Source organism: Thamnophis sirtalis, unplaced genomic scaffold (assembly GCF_051295495.1).
Source record: "Thamnophis sirtalis isolate CommonGarterSnake01/CBP01778 unplaced genomic scaffold, rThaSir2_p1.2 scaffold_9, whole genome shotgun sequence".
NCBI classification, from domain to species: Eukaryota; Metazoa; Chordata; class Lepidosauria; order Squamata; family Natricidae; genus Thamnophis; species Thamnophis sirtalis.
The window spans coordinates 80,375,671-80,402,806 of record NW_028261389.1 but is presented as its reverse complement, the minus strand read 5'-3'; the positions used below and the strand labels follow the sequence as shown (position 1 = coordinate 80,402,806).

General features: G+C 46.3%; 1 protein-coding gene across 1 annotated transcript; it reads right to left on the bottom strand.

The window, feature by feature from the left end:
• Positions 1-550: 550 nt before the first annotated feature.
• Positions 551-22,176, bottom strand: SEC61A2 (SEC61 translocon subunit alpha 2). Its single transcript, XM_087722384.1, has 12 exons — positions 22,094-22,176; positions 18,668-18,735; positions 16,672-16,737; positions 15,034-15,112; positions 14,666-14,797; positions 13,317-13,426; positions 9,653-9,806; positions 6,724-6,884; positions 6,312-6,509; positions 3,987-4,178; positions 3,803-3,879; positions 551-2,659 (listed from the first exon to the last, which is right to left on the bottom strand). Exons 1-12 carry the CDS (start codon positions 22,098-22,100, stop codon positions 2,473-2,475), a joined length of 1,431 nt encoding a protein of 476 aa, XP_087578510.1. The 5' UTR covers positions 22,101-22,176; the 3' UTR covers positions 551-2,472.
• Between the last annotated feature and the right edge of the window lie 4,960 nt (positions 22,177-27,136).

The window sequence follows — 27,136 nt, the reverse complement described above, 5'->3', positions numbered from 1 at the left end:
CTCTCTGGAGGACTTTTGAGAGTCCCAGCCCGGCCTACAGGGCAGGATAGCTCAGGGCAGGGGAGGAACTAGAAGGAGCGGCCCTGAGTATGAGTACTCTGCGACTTACGACCACATTCGAGCCCAAAATTTATGTTGCTAAGCGAGACAGTTAAATGAGTTCCGCCCCGTCTTAACGACCTCCCGGGCCAGAGTTGTTCAGCAAACCACTCCCGTTGTTAATAACACAATTGTTAAGCGAATCCTACTTCCCCGTTGACTTCGCCTGTCAGAAGGCCGCAAAATCGCGTGATACCACCCACCCACCCCCAGGGACGTTGCAACCGTCGTAAATACGAGTCAGTCGTCCACATTCTGATCTGGTGACATTTGGGGAATGTTACAACAGCGTGTAAAAATGGTCGTGGGTCACTTTTTTCAGTGTTGCTGTAACTTTGGTCACTTAAGGAGCCGTCGTTACGCCGAGGGCTCTCCGTGTAGACGCCCCCTTTTCACTTCAAGGAGTTACAGGGAAGTCATCTTACGAAGAAGAAGAAGAAAAAAGCAAGGATAAGTTTTTAATTAAATAACTTTTAATGCCTGATGTTTTACACGGGGGCTACGATGCGCCAAAGAAACACAACGGCTCGGTTTCTTCTCAACACAAGCCCCTTTGAAGACCAACAACTTCACTCAGCTGTGGGTTGTTGTTTTAATGTACTGTGAAAAACCAGAGACACGAGAGTGACATCGGAAGCAGCTCAGGGTCCCCCTTCCCTGCTCGCCTCCCCAGTCCAAGAGACCCCAGGCTCGCAACGGGATGGGTGTTGTGACCCGTCGGACACCAGCTCCCCTGGCAGCCGAATCAAGAGGGAAGAGGGATGGGAGTCAGGGCACCTGAGAGCTCCGAGGGGGGAGAGGGAATGGAGCTGGCAAGGGGGGGGGCAGAGCCTGGGCTGTTTGTCAGCCCTCAGATGGAGAGTCAACAGCCCCCAGGTCTGGAGGTGGCTGATGAGGAAGAGGAGGAACAGCTGGGTCCAGTGCCTGATGCACAGATGCACAGAAGGCAGAGGAGAGGAGAGCAGTAGAAATCTATGGGCTGGTCCTTGGGTCAGAAGAGCCACCACTGCTAGCAAGGCCTTACCCTAGCTCTGGGGATAAAAGGCAGGGGGCGGAGATGAATAGATGTGGCAGAGGAGAGGAGAGCAGTGGAAATCTATGGGCCGGTCCTTGGGACGGAAGAGCCACCACTGCTAGCGAAGCCCCACCCTAGCTCTGGGGATCAAAGGCAGGGGGTGTGGCTGATGAGGAAGAGGAGGAACGGCTGAGTCCAGTGCCTGACGCACAGATGCGCAGAAGGCAGAGGAGAGGAGAGCAGTGGAAATCTATGGGCTGGTCCTTGGGACGGAAGAGCCACCGCTGCTAGCGAAGTCCCATCCTAGCTCTGGGGATAAACAGAAGGGGGCAGAGATGAATAGCTGGTGCAGAGGAGAGGAGAGCAGTGGAAATCTATGGGCTGGTCCTTGGGACGGAAGAGCCACCGCTGCTAGCGAAGTCCCATCCTAGCTCTGGGGATAAAAAGCAGGAGACGGAGATGAATAGGCGTGGCAAACAACTATTCATCTTTCGACCGGTGGGACCGGTTAGCCCGCGGAGAGGGAGAAACTTTTGGCCCGGGCGGCTGGCGCTCCAAAATAAGGAATCTCTTGAATTCATTTCAGAGGGTTGGCTGTGTTTGGGGAGCTGGGTCAGAACAGACGTTCTCCTAAGGGTTTGTCAGAAGCTGGAATTCTCTTCATCTCGGTTCTACCATCCTTCATATTTCCGTGGGAGCGAAGTCACAAGCGTGGCCGTCGACACAACCCCCCCACCCTCAGCTTCGGGGGAGGGAGGGGGAAAACGGCGGCTTGAGATATCTGCTCCAAAGAGGGGCTCAAGTGGCAAGGAGGAGGGGGGGGGAGGTGTTGTGTTTTCCCTTTGAATATAGAAAAAAGCAATTTATGATAAAATATAGATTTCGAGGAAGGAAACGGGATCTATTTTTATTTTTTTAAATAAGCCCTAAGCCGTTTGGGGCAATTCGGAAATCTTTGCAACGGGATGTGCGTAGTAGATATGTTTGCACGCCCACCAAGTGTGCAAAAGTGCAACGAAATGGCCCCCCGCCATTCTTCCCTCGAGGGCCGGAGAGGAGAGAATTATGTCTTCCAACCTTACAGGCCACACGCGAGAGAAAGAGAGAGAGAGAGAGTTATAATTTTTGGGAATATTAATATTTCTTTTTAAACCAAGACAATGTAAACTTTGGATTCTTTTAAGGCAGCCAGCTCTGAAGCCGGGCGGGGCCCCCATTTAGAAACAAATGGGGTGACTCGTTTTGGAAAAAAAAAGGGGGAGGGATAAATTAAATCAAAATGGCATTATTGGATTCGGGCGAGGTCGAAGGACGTTCTTCTCCTTTTTGTCACAAGACAGGCGGAATTGCCGGTCTGTTTAGAAAAACAACGCCCCCACGCCTCCCACTTCCGCCTGTTCTTTGACAAAGATCTCAAAATATTGGTAAATGATGGTGACCGCCAGCAGAATCCCGGTGCCGGAGCCGATGGCCCCCAGGAAGTCAGCCAGGACCGAGAGCGCCCCGATACACAACCCTCCGAAGGCAGCTGCTGTCGGGATGTACCTAAAGGGAAAAAGAGGGAAGAAAATTCCTTTTTAATGGAGATCTGCTCCGTTTTGTGGCGCTTGGAATTCCCGAACCTTCTGTTTAAGCAGGGAGAGAAAGATCCAGCTTAGAAGGTGGAGGTGTGACGGGACGCAGGTGGCGTTGCCACCACATGTGCCTGAAAGTCACCAAACCAGGTAATGTCATCAGTGCTAGAAGGGGGTGGGGTTTGCAGGGAGGAGGAGGAGGAGGAGAAAGACGACTGTGGGGTTCTTGGTGCTCTCTGAATGTGGTAGTTTTCTGTTGTGGCCCAGCAGGAGCCGTTGGAGCTGCCCCCAGACTCCGAGGGGCCCTATGAGTCGGCTCTGGAGGATGTGGAGGACCCTGGACAGGGTTCCGACTCCGAGCAGGGCGCAGAGAGGCTGGTTGGCCACCAGGAGGCGCCTGAGCCCTGAACCAGTGGGGAGGAGACAAGGGAGTGTGATCCTGACGTCATGCATTGGAGCAGTGGGGAGAAGCCAAGGGAGTTGGTCCTGGATGCCCGGAAATGCTGGGCAGATCGACGTAGAGAGCAGCTACGCAGTTACCAAAGATAATTGGACCCAGGTGATTGTAATTGGGCTCCTCTCAAGATAGTATTTAAAGAGAGACTGGGAGGAGCCTGGTTTTGCAGGATTCAACGTCATTCCTAACGCTGGAGAAGCTGTTATCTGTCGAAGTCTGGGTTGCTGCCAAGGTTCTTATCTGTTTGTTATGCTTGGCTTTCAGCCACCGAGGTTTTGGTTTCTTGCTAATAAAGTGCTGTGACATTCCAGTCAAGCTTGTCTCGGCATTCGTTACTGGACGGAGGAGAAGATCAGAACAGTTTTCCTACAGATGTTTCATTACCCAACTAGGTAACATCAGTGCTGGAAGGGAATGGGGTTGGTGTATGGAGTGAGGAGGGGGAGGATTGCGGGGTCCTTGGTGCTCTCTGAGCTTGGTGGTTTTCTTGCAGACATTTCATTACCCAACTAGGAAACATCATGAGTGCTAGTGACTAGCATTGATGTTTTTACCTAGTTTGGGTCATGAAACAGTCTTCAAGACCCCCCCCCCTCCTCAGCTGAGGGAGCACCAAGGTACCCCTCCTCAAGTTGAACTCTTTGGTGGTCTCCTTACCGGTTTAATTCATGGACCATGGACGTGTCTCGGTGCCCCCTCATTACCATCTGCTGCTCTTTCAATTGCTTGGCCACCTGCAACGATACCGGGGTGTCAAAGGGAGGATCGCAGGCAAAGTGCCATGGGGTGGGGGGCGTAGGAGGGAGGGTGGGGGGGGGGAAGAGACAGCAAAACCACCTACGTCTTTGGCTGAAGATCCGGACACTTCGATCCACGTCTTGGAGAAAAAGGCACAAGAGCCCAGCATAAATACAATATACACAATCACGTGGACCGGATCCTCGAAGATGGCCCCCATGGATTCTGGGGGGGAGAGGTAATAGCAGAGACCCCCCACCGGATAGGAGCGCGCTGGGCCGCCCCCGCTAACGTCCTGGGAAGGAAGGAGAGTGGAAAACTTGAATTTTTAATTTGTTAAAGTTTTAAAAATGCATTATTTTGATTATTGCGTATTGAGGGATGAAGACATACTATTCTACAGGGACTTTCTATTGGGAACACAAAAGAAGCTTTCTATATGTACATTCTATGTTTTTTTTAATCCAAACGCATGGTAAAAAAAAATTCTTTTTTCTTAGCCCCTCCTTCCTTTTATCAAATATCATTCAATTAAGAGGGGAAGGAAAAATTTCACACAATATTAACAATAAATATTAATATATAATATTAACAATAAAAGCAATGTTTGTTATCAAGTATATAATCAATAAGGGATCAATCAAAACCCATCTTTAAGTAAGTGCCATATTTTTCAGAGTATAAGATGCTCTCCACCCTTCCCCAAGAGGCTGATAATTTGGGTGCGTCTTATACTCCAAATGTAGCTTTTTGGAAGGTTTTTTTCAGCCCAAATGAGTGCTAATGAGTGGCTTCACTCGTTAGCACCTCATTAGGGCTGAAAAAAAGCTTTGAATATTTTTACTGTAGCATACTGTTGGAAAAATTTCCCACGTTCCAGCTTGGAGAGGCCAAAATTCCTCTCGGCTATCAGCTTTCTCAATGGTTTCCTTCAGGCAAGCACTGGGCTGGTTTGTTGATTCAGCTTTGTTACATTTTTGCCAGGTGTGAAGTGCTTTTGGCTGAACTGCCAGACATCTAGTTAAGCTTATTAAGAGTTTCCCCGGCTGCCTGGGGAAAGAAAAAAGTGGCAAAAAGTGTTGTTTTATTATACTATTGTGCTTGCTGGATTTTCTGGTGTTATGGGAATAAAAATGAATACCTGGGAGGCAGAATTTTTTTTCTTCCTATTTTTCTCCCCAAAAACTAAGGTGCGTCTTATACTCCGGTATGTCTTATACTCTGAAAAATATGGTATATTATACTACCCAATTGATCAATTTTCACCAGAAGGGGGCACCAGCAAACCCTGCACAATACTGTTCTGTCTAGCGCCCACCCACTCCTGCCAACGTCCTGGGAAGGAAGGAGTGTGAAAAACAGGAGTTTTCATGTAGACATAAAACGTTTCTGCTTTGAAGGCGCTGCAGGTAGTCCTCGAGTTATGACCGGAATGGAGCCCAAAGTTTGCACTGCTAAGTGAGCTGCTTGTTGCGCTTTGCCCCGTTTCACGAACCTTTTTTTGTCAATGGTGTTAAGTGAATCAAACGGTCGTTAAGCAAAGCCACTCAATTTCCTGGTCAGGTGGTTTGCCAAAGGGGAAATCAGGTGACTCCGGGAAACGCTGCAGCCGTCATAAATATGAGCCAGTTGCCAAAGTGCCTGAATTTGGATCAGGTGACCATGGGGATGTTCGCAGAGGTCGTAAAGTGTGGAAAACGGTCGCAAGCCTCCTTTCTCAGTGTCGTAACTTTGAACGGCCACTAAACAAATAGCTGGGTCGGCTTACAGCAGTTCATTTACAGACCGTTCAAAGTTATAACGGCCCTGAAAAAAGTGATTTACGACCGCTTTCCACACTTACGACCGTTACAGCATTCCCCATGCTCACACGATCAAAATTCGGACGCTTGGCAGCTGACCAGTATTTGTGAGAGTCACCGCGTCCTGAGGGGGTGGGTCCCTTTTTGTGACCTTCCGACCAGCCAAGTCAAGGGGGAAAGGCAGATTCGCTTAATGACTGTGTTACTAATTCAACAACCGCAGCGATTCACTTGAGAACAGTGGCAAGAAAATAGTAGTTCGACTTAGTAGTTCGACTTATATACCGCTTCATAGGGCTTCCAGCCCTCTCTAAGCGGTTTACAAAGTCAGCATTATTGCTCCCGCAGTCTGGGTCCTCATTTTACCCACCTCAGAAGGATGGAAGGCTGAGTCAACCTTGAGCCGGTGAGATTTGAACCGCCAAACTGCAGATAACAGTTAGCTGAAGTGGCCTGCAGTACTGCACTCTAACCACTGCGCCACCTCGGCTCTTTATAAGCTGTAGAAAACTCATTTAACCAACGTCTCGCTTAGCAATGGAAATGGTGTGTGTGTGTGTGTGTTCCGGCTGCAGTCATTAAGCCGAGGACTGAAGCCTGCGTTGTAGGAAGAGCTGGCTACTCACCGCCCACTGGCCGAGTAAATTGACCAGGAAGTTGCCGCTGAAGCGCACGGACAGCATCTGCGAAATGACGTAGAGGTTGGACACTAAGGCGGACTGGAGGATGATGGGGATGTTGGAAGTATAAAAGAGCTTGATGGGGTAGCTGCTGTACTGACCCCGGTAGCGGGCAGACTTGATCGGGAGATCAACTCGGAATCCCTGCGGGGGAAAGAAGCAGAAGAAAAAGGGATCGCGGCCGGCAAGCGGATCTCGAAGACTCAGAAACCAAGGAGGCCTTCGGGGACTTCGGACCACGCGATTGCCCGGAAGATCCCGCAACTAAGCGGAAACGTTTCAGCGCGCTTCCTCCTGTTCTTAACGCAACATCCCCCCGCCCCCCCCCCAACGCCCCGCTTCCCCGGATGCCCCTTACCTGAAAGTATATGACTACGGCAAAGACAAAGACGGTCGCGATCAGGTTCATGAGATTTGGTAGGTTCTGGCGGTAAAAGGCTTCCCGCAGAGCGCGGACTTTGTCGGTGCGCGTGGCCAAGAGGTGGAACAAGGCAATGACGGCCCCCTCGAATTCCGTACCTGGAGGGAACCCCAAAACCCCACAAATCAGGTTGTGGACGTGGCGACAAGTCTGCCGTTCGAGCGCCGCGCAGACAGCCGAAGGGAACTCATGCAGGACTCGAGAAAGAAAAGGAACAAAATGGGAATTGCAGGCAGTTCTCGACTTACGAACAGTTCACTTAATGGCCGCTTTAAATTACGACGGCCCCCGAAAAAAAAGGGTGATTCACACGGACGATTGCCAAGGCAGCATCCCCGTGGCCAGGTGATTGAAATTCAGACGCTGGGCTACTGAACGACTCGTGCTGAACGACGAGTCCCGGGAGGTCACAGGAATCCACTTTTGTGACTTTTTGATCAGCCAAATCATTGGGGAAGGCAGATTCAATGAACCACCTTAACAGCTGAAGTTTTTCACTTAACAGCCGTGGCAAGGAAGGCCGTCAAAGGGGGCAAAAGCTCACTTGGCAAATGTCTCGCTCACTCAGTGGCAGGAGTTTCGAGCTGCGTTTGTGGTCGTAAAGTCGAGGACTACCTGAACTGGGGTGCTGTCATTATTGAACGACGCAGACTTGATAAGTTTAAAATGAATCGTGCTGAAAGTCTTAAAAGTCTTCCCCCCCCCCCCCGAGACTCAACAAGCAAAATTTCATGCAAAACCCGTGTAGTGAATAAACACGGCTGGACAACGCATGCAAATTCTCCCATGCAATGTGGACAAATTCTCACGACCAGCACCGAGAAACACAAGTGGGGTATCAAGGCAGGTCTTCCAGAATATTCCTTTGGGGATGCCCTAACTCGGTCCCTGCTTCCTCAGCATAATCAAGAGGCACCCCCTTACTTTAACCTCCCCCCCCCTCCGGAGGGTGTTTAGACCGGAGGCTAAAACATACGAAGAGCGGTTGAAGGAATTGGATCTCTCGAGTTTGATATAAAGAAAGACTAGGGAAGACATGATAGCTGTTAGGCCTGCAGCCATCTTTTCTTTTGTGTCTTTGTCCCTGCCACACTTTCTATTCTTCTGCTATGCATTTTCTATTGTGGGAAAAATGGTAAGGGAGATTGTACGGAGTTAGATGCTACGTAGCCATAACAATATTCTTTCTAGAAAGCTAAGGTCATCCTTTGTCTCTGCACCTGACCAGAACTGGATGGGAGGAATCTGTCTTCGTGGCAGTGGGAGATTGGACCATGGGATGGACTGGTGGGTGTTGGGGGGGGGGGAGGGGGACAAGATCTTGAACTTTCAACTGGGTGGGGAAAACCGGGAAGCTTTCAGATTCGGGTTTTCCCAGATGTGCCAACGTGGCTCTCTTCATCAATTGGGACTTTGAGGAATCCTTTGCCTCGGACTCTGATTTAATTTTGGAGGCTGTTTGGAACCCCGACAGAAGGATTTATATATTCCTTGCAGATAGCTAGTCATTTGCATCTTTTTAGAGCAGCGATGGAGAATCTTTTCGGCACCGTGTGCCAAACTGGAACCCGTGTGCATACACATGCGTGTGTGTGGGCCGGAGCGCCAGAAACCCGAAAAACAGCTGGACAGTGTGTGCATACCTGTTTTTTTTTACTGTTTTGAGGTGTTTTGTGGGCCGTTTTTCACACTCCTAGGTTTGGAGTTCACGCAGTTGTCGTACAGAGGTTGAGAATCACGTGTTATTTTGTGGCACCCCCCCCCCACGTGAGTTCCATCTGGTACCCCAGAATTTGGGAGGGTTTCTGGAACGGGGGAAGGCTCCTACACCCACCTTGTTGAGGGGAAAAAAACCCTTGCCCAAGTGCGAAGGAAAGATGGCCAACGTGTTCCCCAGATTCTCTTTCTTTTTTGAAAGACAGAGCGATCTAGACCAGGGGATTTTCAGACTTTTCTAGGCTGTGGACCTTGGTTGGGGAAAAACAAAAATCCCGCATGCTTGATTCAAAAGATGAAACTTTAGGGAGGGAAAATGGGTTATGTCCAATTCACTTGGAAGGGTAGGATCCTCTAGAACCCAGTTTGTAGGTTCCTCTAGAACACAATTTGTATGGTTCCCTAGAACAGAGTTTGTAGGGACATCTAGAACACAGTCTGTAGGGTTTCTAAATGCAGTTTGTAGGGTCATCTAGAACATAGTTTGTAGGGTCATCTAGAACACCATTTGCAGGATCACCGAGAACCGTTTGTAGGGCCATCTAGAAACAGTTTGTAGAGTCCCCTAGAACGTAAGTTTATAGGGTTCCCTAAATGCAGTTCGCAGGATCTTCTACCAGTGTAGTGTCCTAGAACGCAGTTTGTAGGGTCATCTAGAACACTTTCTAGGTTCTCTAAATGCAGTTTGTAGGTTGTCCTAGAACAGTTTGTAGGTTGTCCTAGAACAGTTTGCAAGGCTCTCTAAATGCAGTTTGTAGGGTGTCCTAGAACAGTTTGTAGGGTCGTCTAGAACAGAGTTTGTAGGGTCATCTAGAACAGAGTTTATAAGGCTCCCCAAATGCAGTTTGCAGGGTGCCCTAGAACAGTTTGTAGGGTCATCTAGAACAGAGTTTGTAGGGTCATCCACAACAGAGTTTGTAAGGTTCTCCAAACGAAGTTTGTGGGGTCATCTAGAGCAGAGTTTGTAGGGTCATCTAGAACAGAGTTTGCAAGGTTCTCTAAATGCAGTTTTTAGGGTGCCCCAGAACGCCGTTTGAAAACCCCCGATCTAGAGCTACCTCTCGTGTCCGGTTCTAGGCTGCTCCCCGCCAGAGGCCGACCAAGCATGCAACCCACCAAGGCATCAGCCGTGAGGAAAAGAGTACCGTACCTCTGCCCGTGTTAATGGTGGTGGGGCTAAAGGCCTTCCACACTATCGTCTCACAGATGTTGGTGGCAATGAAGAGGGAAATGCCGGATCCCAAGCCATACCCTTTCTGGAGAAGCTCATCCAGCAGCAGGACTATCAAGCCAGCAACAAACAACTGTGGAGGGGGGGGGGGAAGTCCAAAAGATCCATAACTCTGTGCCCCCCCAAAACCCCTCCCTCTTTGCTCAGAAATAAACCCCCTTCGCTTGCCCTGCCAACGTTTCTTCCACGGATGCCACAGTCCTGAGTTGGAGCTAAGAACTAAGAAGAGCCCAATCTTGATTCGTATGGAACACAGGTAGTCCTCGACTTACAACGGTTCACTCAGCGACCGTTCAAAGTTACAACGGCACTGGGAAAAAGGAGCTCGGGACCGTTTGTTATACTTACGACTTTTGCAGCATCCCAAGGATCACGGGGCCAAAATTCAGGATGCTTAGGATCAGTGGTAAAATCTAATCCATCCCCCCCCGCCCAGTTCTGTGAGAGTGGCTTGATTGGGAGGGGGTTGACGTGATGTGACTGGGTGGGTATGGCCACCAACTTCCCCCCCTCCCCACTTTTTTTTAGCTTTTTAAAGCATTTTTAAATTTTTAAAAGCATTTTAATGTTAATATTTTAATTTTAATTTTTAAAGCATTTTAAAAGCATTTTAAAACATTTTTAAAGCATTTTAAAGCATTTAATACAGTTTTAAAGCTTTTTCGGGTGAACCGACAGGAAAAAATGCTTTAAAAAGCTTGGAAAAAAAAGAGCTTCTAACGATTGCACAGCTCACAGCTGAGCTGCACGATCCTTGGAAGCCTTTTTTAAAATTACCGGTTCGCAGAACCAAGGAGAATCATCCCTACCGGTTCAGCTGAACCGGGCTGAACCGGATGGATTTCACCCCTGCTTAGGATCATTGCTACGATCGTTTCCCCTGAACTGGAGCTCAAACAAACACCAAGCGCATGTTTTGCAAAGGATGTGACCCAGTTTTAGATCCGATAGAGATGAAATAGGGACGGAAGGGAATCTCAGGGTTGAACTGGGGGGGTCCTGGGCGTTCTCTGAGCTGGGTAGTTTTCCTGATAGACATTTCAATGACCCAACTAGGTAACCTCATCAGTACTAGAAGGGAGAGGTTGTGTGTGTGTGTGCAGGATTGCTGTGCCCCAAGGTCGTGTGATCACATTTACGCCCTTCTGACAAGCAATGGGGAAGCCGGGTTTGCTTAACAACTGGGCTGCTCACTGCAGCGATTCACTTAACGACTGTGGCAGGATAGGTCATAAAACGCCACCAAGCTCCGAGAGCACCAAGGACCCCACAGTCCTCCTCTTTCTTTTCTTCCTCCTCCTCTTCCTCCTCCAATCCCATTCCTTTCTAGCACTGATGACGTTACTTAGATGGGTCAGGAAACGTCTGCAAGAAAACCACCCAGCTCAGAGGGCACCAAGGAGCCCTCATTTCCACCGCGAGCTACAAATATAGGTAGTCCTCAACTTACAACAGTTCATTTAGTGACCACAGTTACAACGGCACTGGAAAAAAATGACATGGCCGTTTTTCACACTTGCGACCTTGATCCAAATTCGAACTCTTGGCCACTGGTTCATATTTATGACAGTTGCACTGTCCCGTCCCCCCCGGGGTGTGTGTGTGTCACACGATCCCCTTTTGCGACCTTCTGACAAGCCAAGGGGGAAGCCAGATCTGCATAACAACGGGGGTGACTCCCGTAACGTCTGCATGATTCACTTAACAACGGGGGGGGCAGGAAAGGTGGTAAAATGGGGCGAAGCTCCCTCAACAAATGTCTCGACAACGGTGCCACTCACTTATCAACTGCAGTGATTCGCTTAACGACTGTGGCGAGGTTGGTCGTAAAATGGAACAAGCCCCACTTAACACGTCTCACTTAACCACAGAGATTTTGGGGCTCAATTGTAGTCCTAAATCGGGGACTGCCTGCAATTCATTTGGCCAAATTTGATTACACACCCAAGGAATCTGCCTCTTGGCTTATGATGCTAGGCCTCAAGTAACAATAGGGAGGGCCCAATGGTCACTTTTCTAATTTATTTTATTTTTTCGAATGTTAATTTGATCTGCTTGGCTTCTGACCTCTGAGCAAAAGGCCAGGTACCGGTCAGTCTGAATGCTCTGAAATTTTGATTATGGAAAGAAAGTTTTGTTAATTACAGAAGTTCCATGGGAAAATAATTCTTTTTTTTAAGGTTGGCAAAACTTCTGTCCTTTGAAAGCTCTTCTGTTTTTGATGGAGATCTAATCCTAGCCATCCGGTAGCGCATAATAAATGCCAAAAAAATAGCAAAGAGAACATTTTTTTTACACTACTCTTAAGAATTCCTACGACACAAAATTCTAGGTTTAGTGGGTATACACAAAGGTTAGATTACTTTGTTGGTTTTTTTTAAATCCCACTGGTTTTTCAGCTGATGCCTTACAAAGGACGGATGAAATTAATTTTATTTGGCCCTGGGGGAGCAATTCATTAATTCACAATATCAACACTTTTCCTTCTGTTGTACTGAAATTTACAAATTGGCCACCGTGTTGAAGGATTTCAGAGAAAACTCGAGCAAGAGATTCAACTGTACAACTGTGTCAAATCAAATTCATCCAGGATACGTAATGCCTATTTTTAAAACGATCTGAAAAAAAATTAAACTTACTTGCCTAGAAAGTATTTTGTGGAGCAATTGGAGGGGGAAAAAAAGCGTCATTCACGTGCTTTACAACAGGTGAGCAAAGTTTTTAACCTGCGGTTTTTACAATTTTTTAAACTTGTATTTTAACCTTCCTTCCTTCCTTCAGCCTCACGAACCAAGTGACATTTGATTTGAACACTTTTATTATTTTAAGGATTAAAAGATAAAAAGATTAAGCCTCCCAAAGCTTCTTTTTTTAAAAAAAATCCATGTATTCAGAAAAGGGAAAAGATCGACACGACAACATGGATTTTTCTGTAGCTGCTTATCAGTTGCCCAAGAGAACTAAACTGAAATGATTTCTCTACTTTGAAACACGACTGCTCAGAGAAGATCAGACAATTTAAAAATGACGCCATCCGGAGTCTGGGACACACAGGTAGTCCTTGACTTATGATGTTTTGCTTAGTGACTATTTGAAATTACGGCAGTATTGAAAAAAAGTGACTTCCAACTGTTTCCACACTTATGGCTGCTGCAGAATCCCCATATTCACGTGGTCAAAATTTGGACGCTTGGCAACCGGTTCATAGTTATGACGGTCGCAGGGTAGCATCAATGGGGGGGGAGCCAGATTCGCTTAACGACCGTGGGACTGACTTAAGGACTGCAGGGACTCAGTTAACAACCGTGGCGAGGGAAAGTCGTAAAACGGGGCAAAAGTCACTTCACAAATGTTTCACTCAGCGATAGAAACTTTGGCCTCGTTTGTGGTCGTAACTGGAGGACTACCTCTACGTATCTTGTCGCTTTCAAAATCGTCCCGGCTTGCTGTGCCTGGCATCGAACACCCTCCCTGCCCCCCCCCCTCGCCCCACGGATACACCGGAAGCTACCCCAGAAGAGATCTTAAGAAGGGCCAACGATAAAAAAAGAATCCGGGGTGTTTGTGTGATGGAAGGACGTACCTGGATGATAATGAGAAGGCAGATTCCGGCCCCCATCTCGGAAGGATCCCCATACATCCCCGTCATGACGTACACGATGGCCTGGCCAATGGTGATAATCATGCCGAACACTAGAACAAGGGAACCAACAGTTACGGTCCAGGAGGAGAGAGTGAGAGAGTAGTAGCACAGGATTGGCGTGGGGGGGGATGCTAGGTGCTTGCAAACGTTTGATGATCCAACTGGGTAACATCATCAGTGCTAGAAGGGAAGGGGGTTTGTGGCATGGAGGAGGAAGAAGAAGAGGAAGAGGACTGTAGGGTCCTCTCTGAACCTGGTGGCTTTCTTGCAGACATTTCATTACCCAACTAAGCAACATCATCAGTGCTAGAAGGGAGGGGGTTTGCAGGGGGTGGAGGAGGAGGAGGACTGTGGGGTCCTTGGTGTTCTCTGAACTTGGTGGTTTTCTTTCAGACGTCTCATGACCCAACTAGGTAACATCATCAGTGCTAGAAGGGAGTGGTGTTTGCAGAGTGGAGCAGGAGGAGAGTGAATGTTCCTTGGCGCTCTCTGAGCTCGGTGGTTTTCTTGCAGACGTCTCATGACCCAACTAGGGAGCATCATCAGGGCTAGAAGAGAATGGAGTTTGCAGAGAGGAGGAGGAAGAGGAAAAGAAGAAGAGAAGCAGCAGTAGAGAAAAGGGAGAAGAAGAAGAGGAAAAGAAGGAGGATAAGAAGAGAAGAAGGAGAAGAAGGAGAAGAAGAAGAAAAAGAGAAGGAAGAGGAACAGGAAGGAGAAGAAGAGGAAAAGGAGAAGAAGGAGAAGAAGGAGAAGAAGAAGAAAAGGAGAAGGAAGAGGAACAGGAAGAAGAAGAGGAAAAGGAGAAGAAGAGGAGAAGGAGGAGAAGGAGGAGAAGGAGGAGAAGGAAGAGGAACAGAAAGGAGGAGGAGAAGAAGAGGAAAAGAAAGAGGATAAGAAGAGAAGAAGAAAAGGAAAAGGAAGGAGGAGGAGGTGAAGAGGAGGAGGAGTACTGTCATGTCCTTGGTGCTCTCTGAGCATGGTGGTTTTCTTGCAGACGTCTGATGACCCAACTGGGTAACACCTTTAGTGCTAAAAAGGAGTGGTGTTATACTGCATATAAACAGAGAGCAAACCCTACTCCCTCATTAGCACTGAAGATGTTACCTAGTTGGGCCATGAAACGTCTGCAAGAAAACCAGCCAGCTCAGCCAGCGACAGCCACGCCATAATCGTTTCCCCCGTCTTACGACCACACAGGCTAAAGCAGCGAATCCGCTGCGTTTCCTAAGGGGAGGGGGGGGGGGAAATCCAAAGGAAGCTTCCACCCAGGACCCGGAATTAATGCTCACACTTCTGAGCGCCGTTGAAGAGGGCTCGGTCTTTCGGGGTATCGCCCACTTCAATGATTTTGGCTCCAGCCAGGAGCTGCATGATGAGGCCGGAGGTCACGATGGGGGAGATGCCCAACTCCATCAAAGTGCCTGTGGAAGAAGGAAGGAAGGAGGGAAGGAAGAAAGGAAGGGAGGGAGGAAGGGAGGGAGGGAGGGAGGAAGGAAGGGAGGGAGGGAGGGAGGGAGGGAGGAAGGAAGGGAGGAAGGAAGGAAGAAAGGAAGGAAGAAAGGAAGGAAGAACATTGTTAACGCTGCTATGCTGCCCCTCCCGGTCCTTCTTTGCATTAAACTAGACATAGACTAGATGTAGAGGGAAGCCCACCAACCTCTGTTTGACGCAAGGATGACTCTCATCCAGTAGAAGGGATCCGCGGAGTCTGAGGACATTATTCCAAACAAGGGTATCTACAGGAGTCATAACAAAATTAAGCATGAATAAAAATAGAAGGCAAAGGTGAGAAAGGCACGTACGAAGACGGGGTCCCCAAACCTGACAACTTTTAAAACTTGTGGACTTCCAACTCCCAGAATGCTCCATCCAGCTGGATGGAGAACTCTGGGAGCTGAAGTCCACAAGTCTTAAAAGACGCCAAGTTTGAAGACATCTGTTTTAGACCAAAAAAAAAAAAAAGTGTGTTCTGTTAAGATGCAGCCTGTTGTGCCTTAAAATGGCTTCTACTGCACTGTTGTAAAATGGGTTCTCCTGTATAGCGCAGTGGAGTTGCCATGGTAACGGCTTGACAGTACTCCACGAGGGGGGTTCCCTATGGCAGTGTTTCCCAACCTTGGTGACTTTAAGTCCTGTGGACTTCAACTCCCAGAATCCCCCAGCCAGCATAGCTGGCTGGGGAATTCTGGGAGTTGAAGTCCACAGGACTTAAAGTCACCAAGGTTGGGAAACACTGCCCTATGGTAAAGGGGAAAATCCAAGATTAGAAATTATGTTTGATCTGGGATTATTTTTGAGGACAAATGTGTGGATTAGGGGGTGAAAAAAAACAGGTTATCAGCTAGTGTAGGATAAAACAGTGAAATGCAAATAAATAATCCAAATGTTTTCTCCTAATCCTCAGTTTCCCAGGACAGATGTCAGTTGACTATCAAGCCTTATGATGAATCAGCCACTCAAATCTCCTAGACCCATTTATGCTCTTTCTGGTTCTTTTGCCAGCAACCACGCTTCTAGGAATGCTGGTATATACAGATAGTGCCCGACTTACAACAGTTCATTTAGGGGCCGTTTGAAGTTACGACGGCACCGAAAAAAAGTGACTTACGACCTGTTTTTCAAAGTTACGAAAGTTGCATTTTCAAACGCAGGATCGAAATCCAGACCCTTGCCAACCTGATTCATATTTGTGACGGTTTCAGTGTCCCCCGGGGTCCCCCTTTTGTGACCAAGCAAAGTCAACGGGGGAGCCACATTCACTTAACAACCGGATGACGAACTTATCAACCGCAAGGGATTCGCTCAGCAACGGTGGCGAGAAAGGTCGTGAAACGGGGCACATCTCCCTTCACAAAGGTCCCGCTTTAGCGAGAGACGTTTTGCGCCCACTTGTGGTCGTTAAGTCGAGGACTACGTGCACGAATGCCAAAGGGGCTTCCGCAGCAGAACACACAGCCTCCAGCGCTACTGATGATCTGAGAACATCAGGCAGACCATAGGTTGGTCTGATAGAAGCAATAGCAATAGCAGTAGACTTATATACCGCTTCATAGGGCTTTCAGCCCTCTCTAAGCGGTTTACAGAGAGTCAGCATATTGCCCCCAACAATCTGGGTCCTCATTTTACCCACCTCGGAAGGATGGAAGGCTGAGTCAACCCTGAGCCGGTGAGATTTGAACCGCTGAACTGCTGATCTAGCAGTAGCCTGCAGTGCTGCATTTAACCACTGCGCCACCTTGGCTCTTGTGAGGTGAACATGCAAAGGATCTTGGCCCATATTGAGGTCAATTCTTACCTGGCAGCATACTAAAAAAATGAAGAGGGTGATGGCTGTCCATAAAACTTTCTCTCTGAACTGAATCTGTAAAACAAAACACAATAAAACCAAGTTAACCAACACCGATTGTTTGGGACAGCAAAATGAGGCAACACAGCCACAGCCATGAGGTGACCACGCTCCCCGCCTCCTCCGCCTCAAAAATAATAAGACCTCCCCAAAAATAAGGCCAAAGTCCTATTTCAGGGGTCAAAAGAAAATAAGACCCTGTCTAATTTTCGGGGAAACACGGTATTTACCGTACTTTTCAGAGTATAAGGCGCACCTTTTCCCCTCAAGAAAGAGGGTGAAAATCTGGATCCTTCTTATACACTGAATACAGCATTTTTTTATTATTATTTTTTCCCTTCCACAACGCCTTACAGTCATTACATCAACATTGCTATGTCATCATACCTGTACATGTATATAATATTTCGCTTCTATATTTACACACCTTTGTACACAGTTCTATATACATTTATATATATATTGTTTTTTTGGCTTCATTAATTTTATTCTTGTTTTGCAGCCGTTTGTACCAATTGTTCCAAATTTCGTAATATTCCGACTCTTTATCTTTTAATTTCTGTGATGTTCCCGTGGGTCGTCCGTGAGGCCAATGGTGAGAAAAGACAGGACACGAACTTTCTCGAGATGGAGCGACCCAGACTGGGGGTCTGAGAGCCCCTTTTATTGAGATAGGACAAAGGCAGGAGGAGCAATAGCATGTGGTTAAAAACAGCCTGTAAAAGTACAATTTCTAATCTACTGCTCAGTCTATATATGGTTAAATCCTGGGCGTCAATGGTAGGGCACATCTCAGGATGTTATGTTATGCACTATCAGGATGTTATGTCGTTCTAGGAGTTTGTTTTCTCCTGTGTGGTTCAGCGTGACTCTGCAACTATATTACAACAAATTTCAGTGTTAATTTGTCCATCTCTGCACAATCCAAAGTTTTTTTTTTTATCACTAAATCATCCGAGGGGGTATTATTTTGTTTCCAGCATTGAGCAAATGCTATTCTAGCTGTAGTTAGCAGATGTGTTAATATGTACTTAATTTTCTTTGTATATTTCCCTTTGACTGTTCCCAGTAGAAAGATTTCGGGTTTGTATTTTATCTGTTCTCCTTTAATTTCTTGCACCCATTTGCAAATTTTTCTCCAATTTTTTTGTGTTTCCGGGCAGGTCCACCATATGTGATAAAAAGTCCCTTGTACTTTTTTACACTTCCAGCAGGTCGGCTTCATGTTTGGGTACATTTTAGCCAATCTTGTTGGTGATAAGTGCCAACGATAAAACATTTTGTATATATTTTCTTTAAGTGCTGCTGACGGTGTTCGTTTATAATTTGTGTTCCAAATTCTTGGATATGGCCACAATCTATATTTATATTTTGCTTTAATTCTGGGTTTGTTTTCAAATTCCTTTGGCTGCCTAACAGCATTTCGGGCCTCCCGAAACCCCCGCTCCCTTTGCAAAAATGACCGTGCATAGCATTTCGGAGGCTTGTAGAGTGCTCCTGGGGGCTGGGGAAGGCAGAAATGAGCAAAAAAAGGGCTGTTTTTTTGCTCATTTTTGTTTTCCCCCAGCCCCCAGAAGCACTCTACAAGCCTCCTAAAAGCTATGCGTGCCCTTTTTTTGACAAAAAAAACAATGGGCCATTTTTAAGAGATCTGTAGAGTGCAAAAACTTTTAAAAAATTTGCCTCTTCAAAATCTTGGGTGCCTCTTATACTCCGAAAAACAGTGAAATCTGTTTGCACCCAGACTCAGAAATAAGCAGAAATTTACTTTCAGACATACTTAACACTATGTACCCAAACTTCCATAATCTCATTTTGATGTTTGAAAATTACAGACCCGGCACTCAAATCCCCCATGTCTTCTTTCCACCACCTGATTTCCTAGAATTTTATAGACTTAAAACGCTTTCCGTAAATGTTGCAGTAGCAAAGTCAAGCCGCTTACTTTTCTTTCAGGCTTCTGGATTTCGGGCAAAACGGCGCAGAAGGGCTTAATGAGTTCCAGAAATTTGACTGTGAAAGGAAGAAAAAGAAAAGAAAAAAAGGCACGATATACGTTACGGCGATAATAGAAGTGAGAATAAAAGTACAGAATGTGCCAAGTATTAATTGGTGGAGAGAACCCGTCTTAACTGCCTGCAAGTATTTGTCTCGCTTTCATGCCACAAAACAGGGCTGGGTCAATTTTGAGCATGATTTGATGTTCAGAAGTTTGAGCCCCAAATTTTTGTCGCTAAGGTCGTGAAAAGGGCATCACATGACCCCAGAACACTGCGACCGTCATAAATATGAATCAGTTGACAAGCATCCAAATGCGAATCATTTTACAGTGAGGATGCTGCAAGGGTCATAAGTATGAAAAATAGTCATAAGTCACTTTTTTCAATACCATTTTAACTTCGGCCACTAAATGAACTGTTGTAATTCAAGAACTACCGGTATAAAAAAATGGTCTTTATCGGTCTGTAAGAAATATCAGTAGCAGTTCAATGATGTTTTATGATTCGTCATATCCAAAGCAATTTTCTCATATTATTATTTCTCTTTCCTCACTTACCCAAATAAATATTTCTGCACAAATTGTCCCTCTCGTCAGAACAATTAGATATAGATTTGTGCATTTATGGACGGTGTTTCCTGAAAGCTTATAAGACAAAATATTTGCTATCTTTAAGTGACAAATAGCAATAGCAATAGCAGTTAGACTTATATACCGCTTCGTAGGGCTTTCAGCCCTCTCTAAGCGGTTTACAGAGTCAGCATATCGCCCCCACAGTCTGGGTCCTCATTTCACCCAGATAGATAGATAGATAGATAGATAGATAGATAGATAGATAGATAGATAGATAGATAGATAGATAGATAGATAGATAGATAGATAGATATAGATATAGAGAGAGGGAGGGAGGGAGAGATAGATATAGATAGATATAGATAGAATAGATAGATAGATAGATAGATAGATAGATAGATAGATAGATAGATAGATAGATAGCAATAGCAGTTAGACTTATATACCGCTTCATAGGGCTTTCAGCCCTCTCTAAGCGATTTACAGAGCCAGCATATTGCCCCCACAATCTGGGTCCTCATTTCACCTAGATAGATAGATAGATAGATAGATAGATAGATAGATAGATAGATAGATAGATAGATAGATAGATAGATAGATAGATATAGAGAGAGGGAGAGATAGATATAGAGAGAGGGAGGGAGGGAGAGATAGATATAGATAGAATAGATAGGATAGATAGATAGAATAGATAGATAGATAGATAGATAGATAGATAGATAGATAGATAGATAGATAGATAGCCATAGCAGTTAGACTTATATACCGCTTCATAGGGCTTTCAGCCCTCTCTAAGCGGTTTACAGAGTCAGCATATCGCCCCCAATAACAATCCGGGTCCTCATTTCACCCACCTCGGAAGGATGGAAGGCTGAGTCAACCGTGAGCCGGTGAGATTAGAACCGCTGAACTGCAGATAACAGTCAGCTGAAGTGGCCTGCAGTGCTGCACCCTAACCACTGCGCCACCTCGGCTCTTGAGTGCAAATCTTATTGTTATTGTTATGAAAGACCAAACTTTTCCCAATCTTATTTCAGCTTTGGGGAAAGTTGAAACAAACACCAGAGTGTTTTGTGTGAAGAATTGAGGGACCCAACAGAGGCTGGGAATGAAAACTGGTAGAATCCACAATTGTTGGTTGCAGTTTATTGTTATTAAACTTAGGAGACATCGTGCCAAGAAATGTGCCAAGAAATGTCATGCATTTAAGAAGAACCTATTATCTCTAGCTAACTCCTGCAACATCCACGCATTTAAAAGCAGATGATGTTTGCCTTTGGGGCACTTGTGCAACTACAAATCCGTGCAACTGTGATTTACAGTGAGTCGTGGCACCCTCTCTACCAAGCAAACACCTGAGATATTTCCCACTGGCAACGTTCACTCAGATGTGACACCTTGCAACAACCCATTTTGTCATCATGAGCAACCTGAGCAAATGAGAGAGCTGCTTTTCCTTCCTCCTGTTTTGCATCCCTCTCTGAGCCTAGCAACAGCGCGGGAAGCAGCCTCATGCGCAGGTGGGAGAGGAGGGAAGGGTTAACAAAAAGGAGACAGGTCTGTAGTTTTTGGGGGAGAATGGGTTTTGGGTGTAAGAACCCCAATATTGGGCTTGGGCACCCAAGGGTGACAGCTTAAGTGGCAGCAGTGGCTGCTGTACCAGGAAGGAAGGGAGAAGCAGAGAAGGAAGGAAGAAGGGGAAAGGAAGGGATGGAAGGATAGAGGGAATGAAAGGAAGAAAGGAGATTGGGAAGGGAGAAGGGAGGGAGGAAGAAGGGAGAAAAGAGAGGAAGGAAGGAGAGGAGGGAAGGAAGGAGAGAGGGAGGGAGGAAGGGGAAAAAAGAGAGGAAGGAAGGAGAGAAGAGGAAGGGAGAAAGGGAAGGGATGGACAGGGAGGGAGGGATGGATAGAAGGAAGGAAGGAGTGGAATGAAAGAAAGGAGGGAGGGAGGGAGGAAGTAAGGGAACTATACTCCCAGGTATCTCTTAGCCTAGCTCTCCAGGTCTATACCAGGCACTTATGCAAGTACAAAACATACATTGGGGGGGGGGGGGGGCGCACAGGACCAAGCAAGTCTCCAACAAGAAATAAGCATTGGGGAAGGGGGGTCAAATACCAGCAATGCACTGCATGGTGCGGGGGGGGGGGGATACTAAGGAGCCACATTGTGTGTGTGAGGGGGGAGGGAGGCTTCAACTTTGCAACCCACCTAAGTGGCCACTGATTCTACCTCTGCAACATCCTGGGTTACCCCACCCCACCCCACCCCTTCCTCTCTCCTTCCTTTCCCCCTTCCTTCTTCCTTCGCATTCCCTCTTTTTTCTTCCCTCCCTCCCTTTCTCCTTCCTTCCCATTCCCTCCTTTCTTCCCCCTTTCCCCTCCTCCCTCCCATTCCCTCTTTTCTTTTCCTTCCTCCCCTCCTTTTTCTCCTTTCTCCCTGTTTCATCTCTCCCTCCCTCCTTCCTTTTCTCCCTTCCTTTCCCTTTTTCTTCCTCCTCCCTTCCTTTTCCTCTCCAATTCCCCCTCCCTCTTTTCTTTTCCTTCCTCCCCTCCTCTTTTTCATCTCTCCATCCTCCTTCCCATTCTCTCTTTTCTTTTCCTTCCTCCCCTCCTTTTTTCTCCTTCCTCGGTTTCATCTCTCTCTCCCTCCTTCCTTTCCCTTTTTCTCCCTCCCTCTTTCCTTCCCTCCCTTTCATCTCTCCCTCCCCCGCCCCCCAAGAGGGTCTCCCATGGCCACGGAGGGAGCCCGGGGCCCCCAGGGAGGAAAGGGAAGCCCCCTCGGCCGGCCCTTCTACTCACTGCCCATGCTGGCGGAGGCGGGCTCCGGCGGGACCGGCGGGCGGACAGGCGGCGGCGGCGGCTGCAGGAGCTCCCCTTCCCCGCCTCCGGCCTCCTCGCCGCTCCGGAGGCTGCTGGCCTCGGCCCACGTGACCCACGTGACGTCTAAAGCGGCGCGACGAGGCGGGACTCCCCGCTCCCGCTAGAGGGCGCGCGGACCGAATCAACGGCGCCCGAGCGCGGGGGGTTTTCTCATCCAAACCTCCCCCCCCAACTCCGCTCTGAATGGGCCGTTCCACTCCCTCTGCAAGCAGCCCAGGTCAATACAGGCGGTGCTCGACTTACAACCGCTTCGTTTAGTGACCGCCACGAGTCCTTGGAACGCAGGCAGCGCGGACAGCCAGTCCTCAGCTTACAACAGTTCGTTTAGTGACCGAAGTTACAGCAGCACTGAAAAAGTGACTTGTTATGACCGTATTTCACACTTATGACCGTTGCAGCATCCTCCCTCCCCCCAGTCACGTGATCAGAATCCAGCCGCTTGGCAACTGACTCATCTTTGTGACGGTCGCAGTGTCCTCGGGGTGACATAATCCTCTTGGGCGACCTTCTAACAAGGAAAGACAACGGGGAACCCTGATTCACTTAGCAACCGGTTAATAACTGAACACCTGCAGAGATTCACTTAATGGCTGTGGCTGAAAGGTCGCAAAATGGGACAAAGTCGAGGACTATCTGTACTGGGGATGATGGAAGGGGGTGTTCACTTATGTCTTAAGGTGGGGAGATGAACAGAAGGAAGGAAGGAAGGAAGGAAGGAAGGAAGGAAGGAAGGAAGGAAGGAAGGAAGGAAGGAAGGAAGGAAGGAAGGAGAGAGCCTGGCTGCATCGGATGGAGAAAGGATCCCCTCGGTTTGTGCAGCATCAAATGCGCTTTTCAAAAACAAATTGATCTTTGCAGAGGGTCTCCAGTGGCTCTTCTGCCCCTCCGAATTCCTCCTCCCATCACATCCGGTTTTCATCACCATTTTATTTTCTCCGCATCCAGGTGTTTCATCCATCCATCCATCCATCCATTCACACACACACACAACCCATCAATTCACACACACACACAAACAACCTATCCATTCACACACACACAAAGAACCCATCCATTCACACACACACACAAACAACCTATCCATTCACACACATACACACAACCCATCAATTCACACACATACACACAGCCCTTCCATTCACACACACACACACAGCCCTTCCATTCACACACACACAACCCTTCCATTCACACACACACAACCTATCCATTCACACACATATACACAACCCATCAATTCACACACACACACAACCTATCCATTCACACACACACAAAACCCATCCATTCACACACACAAACACAAAACCCATCCATTCACACACATACACACAACCCATCAATTCATACAGACACACACATCCGTCTGTGCATCCATCCATCCATCCATCCAATACATCTCCTTTGAGTAGCTTGCAAACTTAAAGATGTGTTGTAATATAGTTCCTTGTGCAGGTGTGTGTCCTCCATTGCCTAGTTCATACTAGGGCCTGCAGAGTCACGCTGAACCACACAGGAGAAAACAAACTCCTAAAACGCCAAAACATCCTGATAGTGCATAACATAACATTCTGAGATTTGCCCTACCATTGACGCCCAGGATTTGACCATATATAGACTGAGCAGTAGATTAGAAATTGTACTTTTACAGGCTGTTTTTACTCACATGCTGATTGCTCCTCCTGCCTTTGTCCTATCTCAATAAAAGGGGCTCTCAGACCCCCAATCTGGGTCGCTCCATCTCGAGAAAGTTCGTGTCCTGTCTTTTCTCCACATTGGCCTCATGGACGACCCACGGGAATTTCACACATTCTCACACACAAAACCCATCCATTCACACACGCACACACACACACAACCTATCCATTCACACACACACACACCCCATCAATTCACACACATACACAGCCCATCCATTCACACACACATACACACAGCCCATGCATTCACACACACACACACAACCCATCCACACACACACACACACACAACCCATCCATTCACACACACACACACAACCCATCCATTCACACACACACACACACGCACAACCCATCCATTCACACATACACACAACCCATCCATTCACACACACACACACCCCATCCATTCACACACACAAACAACCTATCCATTCACACACATACACACAACCCATCCATTCACACACACACAACCTATCCATTCACACACACACAAAACCCATCCATTCACACACACACACATACAACCTATCCATTCACACACATACACACAACCCATCCATTAACACACACACAACCCATCCATTCACACACACACACAACTCATCCATTCACGCACACAACTCATCCATTCACACACACACACAAAACCCATCCATTCACACACACACACACACACACACACACACACACACACACACACACAGAGCCCATCCATTCACACACATACACACAACCCATCCATTCACACAGACACAGACATCCGTCTGTGCATCCATCCATCCATCCATCCATCCAACCAATGCATCTCCCTTGAGCGGCTTGAAAATTTAAAAAATGCGTATAAACAAACAGCAAACAAACAAAAAAAAAACAGTGGCAAAACCCAGGCGAAAAACTACATTACATTAAATTTAAAAAAAAAACAAAGCAAAATGTAACCATAAAATGTAAAAGGTATCTCTAGAAAGTATCTTATCTTTCTGCATTTGAATGTAACATATTGTTATTTATTTATTGTGAACTGGTAGGAGTCAAGATTCTCCTCTGTTTTATCAAGATTTAAAAAAAAAAAAGACTTTTGATCTATTTTTGAGCCTGAGAAAACAAAGCCAGGTGGCAAATAACAACTTATTTATTTATTTTGCCCTGGGCTGCAAGTTTGGCAGGCAGCATTAAGCAGCCATTGCCTTAAACTTTGATATTTATGGCCTTCCTGGTATTTATGACCTGGTGCCTAAAGCGAGTCTAAAAAGATGAAAAAGGCTGAGTTTTAAATCTAAAGCAGCAAAGCTGGGAAGGAAGACGGATTTCTGGTTCTTTTGTGCTTTTTTGCAGGGTGGGAAAGCTGTAAAATAAATAAATTCAGGAAGGGAACCATCGAAGTGACTCTGCTTTGGAAACAAACGTATAATGGCAGCGCTGCAAATATTCTTGTTTTTTTCCAGTATGTGTGTAGACTACAAGGAGTGGCCTAGAGGTGGCGCTCTTGCCTCACAATCAGGAGGCTGTGAGTTCGATCCTTGGTAGAGGCAGATATTTCTCTCTCTGGGCACAGTGAGAAAGTATCTGGTGAACAAAACTCCACTCTGGTGACAGGAAAGGCATCTGGCCAGGACTCCACCCGGTAAGGGATTATGGGGTCGTTAAAAGAAAGAAATTTGTGTTTAGACTACAGGTAATTCTCAACTTACAACCACATTATATACAAGTAGTCCTTGACTTACAAAAGCTCATTTAGTGACTGTTCAGGAACTAGAAAAAAGTGACCTATAGAATCATTTTCCACACTTACGACTGTTGCAATATCCGTCACGTGATCAAAATGCAGATTTCTTGGCACCTGATTCACATTTATGACGGTCACAATGTCCTTTTGACGAGCAATGGGGAAGACCGATTTGCTTAACAGCCAGGTGACTCACTTAGCAACTGCAGTGATTCACTTAACAACTGTGGCAAGAAAGGTCGTAAAACGGGGCGAAACTCAGGTAACGGATGTCTCACTTAAGAACGGAAGTTTTGGGGTCGGTTGTGGTCGTTAAATAAAATACAGCTCGTAATAGCTGTAGTTTTATGCTCAAGGGACAAAAAATGAGATACAATAGGACAAGTTTTCTGCTTATCAGTTAGAGATTTAAAAAAAAACTCAGCTTTTTATTATTAAAATAGAAGAAAGATTCAAGAGTCCCCGTAACTTTGATATTCCAGTTTTATTACAGTAGCTCGCCTTGATATTCAAGGCCATGTTTTTGCTTCTCTCTGAAAAAGAGTTATAGCAACAACAGTAAAAACCAGTTTTTCTTCAAGCAAAAAACAAGGGAGCCATCTGTCAAGGATGCTTTAATATGGAATATTTTTGGTTAAAACAGGAGTTGGATTTAGTGGCAATTTTCAATTCAAGAACTCGGTCCAAAGAGAATTTTCTTTGCCCTCGTAGCCCTTTCCTCTTCTCCAAACTTAAAATCATCCTTGAGAAATCCCTTTCAGCCCCTAAATCAGTAACGATACAACGATTTCTGGGATCAGAAAGATTCCAGGCAATAAAGAAACAGAAAATGTGTTTGGGGAAACACAAAAAGATTTGAAAAGAAATCAATTGTCAACAGTTCCTAAAACAGTTTGGTTGCAGGTACAGAAAATGCAATTAAGGCATTCACAGCAAAACAAATACAAGAGGAAAAATTGTATTTTACATCATTTCATAATACAGAACATCAATTTAACCCCGTTTTATAGGTGTGAGAACAGAACCTACCTATAACTCATCAAACAATTGCAGTTTCCATTTTTTTTTTTGCTACTTCAATTCTCCTCGGGGGGAAAAAAAATCTGTGTATGTGGTTGATAAGACTCAACATTGACTAGATGCCAAAATATAAAATAAAATTCATAATAAATGTCAAATTTAAGGAATTAGTGAAGATGACACTGAAAATATTTCTACTTTGGACCATGGATGTAAAATGTATGGCTTCATATTTAAGTACATCATACCATAAATTTAAGGCTGGCACACAGCACCCAAATATATAGAAGACATTAATTTATACAAACACAATTTTTTTTTCTGGCAAGAATTGTTCAGCGATATTATTCCACTGTCTGGAATCCAAAATGACAGCCCAGATTTAATTTTTTTCATTTACTGATGGAGCTTTTAGAAGATGGTTAAAGTGCACACATATAAAAGGGCTTGTTTTACTCATCAGAGCTCTATGTACAAATAATCCCTGTATTTAAAAAATAATCCCTGATT